We start from the raw sequence: 5,830 nt of genomic DNA on the forward strand, positions 1-5,830 counted from the left end.
CCTCCCATACAAATTCTCCATCTCCTGCAGCTTCCCCAGATAAGCGCAAGAGGAAAAGAACTCCTAAGGAAGAAAATTCCGGCATATCGAAGATGTCTCAACTAGCCGCCGAAGAATCTACTCCCGAAGAGCCGGAAAACTTCGACCCCTTCGCCTCTGCCGCCAACGTGAGCTCGTAAGTTTCTCCTTTCTCCCAACGTATTCTCTCGCAAGCCCGCCTCGGGGGCTACTCCCATTGTGAGTGCTCGTCGCGCACCCGATGAAATATATAAGTAAAAAGAAGGAAAATCTACAAACATCTTCGAGTTACATATAACTCGTCATGTACTCCCATCAGGAGATCAAGATATTATATAAAACATCAACCCGAAGAAATGAAGTATTCCATCAGCCGTACAAAGACACTCGACAATATATTCTCAGAGTGCGTCCGCTGCGATAAAAACTCTGAATGCCTGACTCATAAAAGGTCCACAAAGTAAAGATCCCAGGACCCGTCCTCTGTGGCATGGCATCGCACATGAATGCGCTCTCCCACATAATCCACATCAACAAATATGAAGAAAAATCCCGATGGACGCGTTGTACTCGATAAAATAACTGGAATTCAAGTCACAATAAGTCCTAAAGCGGCACGTGTCGAATTACGCCAGGTTTCCGGGTTTGAGTCCAGGGACTTGAACCTGAAGTAGGTTTATGTGGGTTTGCCAGAGCAATTAACTGGTACCTGATCCGTCACAAGAACCAGCCTCATTTACCATTATCCCTGTATAATATCGACGCTGAGTAAAATCGAAGTACGACTCGAAAAGTATTATGAAACAAGTGCATGATGGAGATTCCGCTCGACTCTGCGAATCGAGTAAAATCTCGGGGGCTACACTGACATAAGTATGCCTACTGGGTGCGTTGAATAAGTACCCCTAATATGCAACAAAGTAGGAAGCCCATGGACTCGAAGCTTTGGAGGCCCGAAAGTTGGAAGCCTTCGGATTAAGAAAATAGAGTTACTATAGGAATCTTGTACCAATATAAGGAAAGGCCCAACGCGGCCCGACAATTTGTAACTTATACGGTACGAAAGAACCTCGGCTTCACCTTCATATAAAGGGGGAGCCAAGGGTGAAAGAGGGATCGAAATCACTGTAACCTAGCCACCATAATATTGAGTTGAGCACCTTTTTTCAGCTTAACCTTCGAGATCTACTTTCCCTCTACTTATTACGAAACCCTAAGTCTACAACATGTAGGCATTGACGAGTTAATCACTCGTCAGTCGCCCAATCAAACAAGTGTTATTTACACTTGTTCTCGGTTCCTTCCCAGAAGAAGCGGGAGTGGGTTTATCCATGGCCTTGTGAGTAGCATCATGTAGCATGTATAGGCTCATGGAAACGGTGGCAAGCTCGATAGGCAGGAGTTAGTCAACTCCAGTCTGCCTGCCGAGGCCAGGAACATGCCCTGCCATGGGTCAACCCTGTGACACACTTTCTCCGGGAGGAAGCTCCAGTCCGCCACCCTGAGCGGCTTGTCGCTAACCGGGAGCCCCAGGTACTTGATGGGGAAACTACCCAGCTTGCAGTTGAGCAAATCAGCCACCGCCTGCTGAGCTTCGGTGTTCACCCCTGTGATTACCTCCTCGCTCTTATCGAAGTTGATCTTGAGTCCCAACATATCTTCAAAACACAAGAGAATGGTCTTGAGGTTCACGATTCCCAAGAAAGTTGGTTTGATCAGGACCATAGTATCATCCGCATAATGCAGATGAATCACCCCCTGGAATTAGATGGTCCATCACCCCTTCAATGTGACCTGCTTGTCTTGCTCTGGCTAGGATTGCCGCTAGGCCATCCACAAGTAAGTCAAAGAGGATGGGAGACAACAGGTCACCCTGACGCACTCCCCGTGCATTTCAGAAATAAGGTCTGATCTCCCCGTTAACGCTAATTGCACTCTAGCCTCCCTTGACCAGCTGCAACAGCCTGTGGACCACCATGGGTGAGAAGCTCTTCTTGAGGAGAACCTCCTGCAGGAGTCCCACCTGACACGGTCATAGGCTTTCTCAAAGTCAAGTTTCAGAAGTAAGCTCTCTTGCTTTCTCTAAGCTCATGCGCAATCTCCTGAAGCGCCTCCATGCAAGCATCTACCTTTGACGAAAGTGGACTGGCTGCGGTCAGTCATCCTATGTGCCACCGGGGCAAACCCGATCGCTCGGCCATATCTCACTGGCACCATCCTCACCGTTGCTGCAGCCACCACTGCCCTCGCCCAGTTTTGTCAAAACTTTGGTGGTTACAATTTTTGTTTCCCGTTGCCATCATTGCGGCTATTCATTTTTCTTAACCGGAGATGTTCTTCTAGGTGATTGCCCAGTCGGTAATTCTAAATCTTCAAGTACGAAGTTTTTTCTAGTTTACAGTTGGTAACCTAATGCAATTTGTGTCCACGTTTTGGTTTGCAAGTTTGATAAAATCTAAGTTGAAAGTCCGGATTATGTGTTAATCAGGGTTCGATTAAAATGGTGCACCCATTATTCATTGGACAATACCATGCCTAACTAGGGAAAATATAATGCACATATATAATATAAATGCATACATGTTTATTAGATGCCTCGAAGGATCAATTGAATTGCTTTTGGCTCCAGAAATTTCAAGGCACCAAACAAACAAAATGGACCCACTCCATTCACTATTATAAGATGTTTTAGGTTTTTTCTATATAAAAAATATATCTAGATGTGTTTGAGTGTCTAGGTTCACTATTTCTATCTGTATCTAGTCCACTATATATGACAATTTTACAGATGTCACATAGTAGTACTAATCAATTTCATAGGTGTCACATAGTAGTACACTGCATTTATATTTCCAGATATGCCCAGCAATGAAGAGCAAGATCTTGAAAAATCAATTCGAGGATCTTCCATATCTGGAAACATAAATGTAGCGGAAATAGATTTGGTATGTGCCACCCCAGAAATTGCAGAACTGAGCTGTGAAAATATGTAGGTGAACTGTTAACGACGAGCTAGAGTAACATAGAGAAGAAGTAGTCTACGAAACTTATGTACAGTATCGTAATTTCACACGTTGAGCGCGAGTATAAGTACGGGGTCTCCTACCGGTTTGTGACATTGTTCTGGCCGGGTACATCATATCGCACCGTAAAGGAAAAGTGAGCAGATTATATAGTAGCTGAGGTCCGTACGTAGGAGACAATGTCGAGCATGCGAGGCTTTACTCCGGTGCTTAAAGCGTCGTTGCTCGTCGGCGTCCTTGTCGCCTGCGTCGTCCCTGCATGTACGTGTGTATCTATCTAGATTGTGGAGCTAGCTAGCTTTCTGTGTTGCATATAATGCATCTCTTTTGTTCGTAAAGGAAGTTTAGAGTACTCCTTTCGTCTCATGAAAATTATCTTAGATTTGTTAAATTTGGTTGTATCTACAGATCTACACACTATTTAGTATGTAGATAGATCTAAAATTAGTCAAATCTTTGACAAATTTCATGAGATAGTGGGAGTATATTATTTAGAATTTCGATATATTCAGTACAAATTAATTTTTGAGAAATATATTTAGTATAGAACGCTAGCTGTAATAATGCTTACTCCAATCAAAAAGTGTACTTCTCTCTTTTCACTCCATTTTAAAGTAAGAAAAAAAACTTTTCTCGTAGACAATTAAAATTTAACACATGATCTCCTTAGTTTCTACGTACACTTAGCTTGGATATGGGAAAATTGAAGAAATCAGAAATAGTGAGTGACAGTTTCCTAATGCAAAATTCTTCATATATATGCCTTGAAACTGCAGACGTATTTTGAACAAAGTAGAGCGTTTTTCAGATGTAAATGTACATTTTCTTGTTTGGTTATGAGGGGAAAATGTCGATTTTCTGGCACCTACTCCATTTAGCGGCTTTGTACCGTAGTATGCACCGATGGATGGATATTACTGCACCTAATTAATTCGGAAATGCTGAACGGACTGTTTCTACTCCATTTAGCGGCTGTAATTAATTCGATTTTCTGGCACCTACTCCATTTAGCGGATGTAATTAATTCTGTTGGACGGTGCATGCATGCAGGGTCCACCGCCGTGGTGGGCGTGTGCTACGGCATCATGGGCAACAACCTCCCTCCTCCGCGCGACGTGGTGCCGCTCTACCGCACCTACAACATCTACCGCATGCGTGTCTACTCCGTGGAGCACGCCACCCTCGACGCCCTCCGCAACACCCAGGTCGAGGTCACGCTCGGCACCACCGCCGACGAGGTCGCCTTCCTCGCCGCCAGCTCCTCCAACGCCGCCTCCTGGGTCCAGACCAACGTGAAGCCGTACTACCCCGAGGTCAGAATCAGGTACATCGTCGTCGGAAACGAGCTCACGGGCGGCGCCGCGCAGAACATCGTTCCCGCCATGCGCAACCTCATCAACACCCTTGGCCCTGCGGGCATTGCCATCAGGGTGTCCACGGCCGTGGGGATGGACGTGATCGCCAACTCCTTCCCGCCGTCGAGCGCCGTGTTCGCGCAGCCCCACATGGCGGAAGTGGCGCGGTTCCTGGAGAGCACCAACGCGCCGCTGCTCATCAACGTGCAGCCCTACTTCGCGTACCAGGGGAACCCTGACAAAATCAACCTCAGTTACGCCCTGTTCCGGCCCGGCGCGCCGCCGGTGAAGGACAGCGGGAATGGGCTAGTGTACACCAACCTGTTCGATGCCATGGTGGACGCCATGTATGCCGCGCTGGAGAAGGCCGGGGCGCCGGAGGCGTGGGTGGTGGTGTCTGAGAGCGGGTGGCCGTCGGCGGGAGGGGTGGGAGCCACAGTGGAGAACGCGAGGGCCTACAACCAGGGGCTTATCGACCATGTGGCCTACGGTAAGGGTACGTTCGAGAAGCCTGGGCCTTTCGGTACTCCGAAGAAGTCTTGGGCGACGGGGGTGCCGCTGGAGGTGTATGTCTCCTCCATCTTCAACGAGAACCAGAAGCATGGAGAAGAGACGCAGAGGAACTTTGGGCTCTTCCACCCTACTACCAACAAATTGCCGGTGTACCCCATCAATTTTGCAGGAACACTGCCACATATATAATCAGATTGTTGTGCACCGATCTTAAAATGAAACGAAATTTAAATAGGAGTACTATTTTGTCTGCGTTTGTGCCTTGAACATCTGTCATAATCTGGTTCAGAAATGTAACACTACCTCCGTTCAAAGAATAAGGCCTAGAAAGCTCGGCTGTGAACATGGCGCTCTGAAGTGTTGGACACAATGGTAATGCGAGGCATTAAAATATGTGGATTCATTTGATGCAAACTATAAATTTTTTTTTAAGTATATATAATGTAGAGTTTTTTTTTTTGTTTGAAGATGTCTAGACCCTTAATAAACAAATTTTCTAAAATTCCATTTGTACAATCAATCATCTTCTACCAAATTATGTATCTTTCATGTTAAAAAGCCATGCTTCTAAGAAAAGAAGAGGAACTAATGTTCTCATGCCCCATCGACACCAAAATTGTTGTGCTATTGTCTTTTCTTTGATGACATACGCTTCTTTCGGCTCCCCATTTATGCCCTTTTCTTCCTATGGTGATGTGATCATGTCTCACCGGCAATTCAGTTGCCGCCATTAGGCCATCTCCCACGGGCTAGCACCAATGGACAACTTCTATCTATTTGTAGCCTCAAAGATAAGAGGACACCAAAAATAGAACCAAAGGCATGATGTAAACGGCCGCAAGGCCGCACACCAACACATTCCCAACCCAAAGTTGGACCAGCAATGCGGTCACGCGGATAAAAGGTGAACCGTCAGCGGGT

General features: G+C 46.2%; 1 protein-coding gene across 1 annotated transcript; it reads left to right on the top strand.

Annotated features, from left to right (window-relative positions):
- The first annotated feature begins 3,220 nt into the window (after window positions 1-3,220).
- On the top strand, window positions 3,221-5,098 carry LOC124662356 (glucan endo-1,3-beta-glucosidase GIV-like). Its single transcript, XM_047200204.1, has 2 exons — window positions 3,221-3,308; window positions 4,092-5,098. The coding sequence occupies exons 1-2, from the start codon at window positions 3,221-3,223 to the stop codon at window positions 5,096-5,098; spliced, it is 1,095 nt and encodes a 364-aa protein (XP_047056160.1).
- The last annotated feature ends 732 nt before the right edge of the window (window positions 5,099-5,830 follow it).

Source organism: Lolium rigidum, chromosome 6 (genome assembly GCF_022539505.1).
Source record: "Lolium rigidum isolate FL_2022 chromosome 6, APGP_CSIRO_Lrig_0.1, whole genome shotgun sequence".
Classification (NCBI taxonomy): Eukaryota; Viridiplantae; Streptophyta; class Magnoliopsida; order Poales; family Poaceae; genus Lolium; species Lolium rigidum.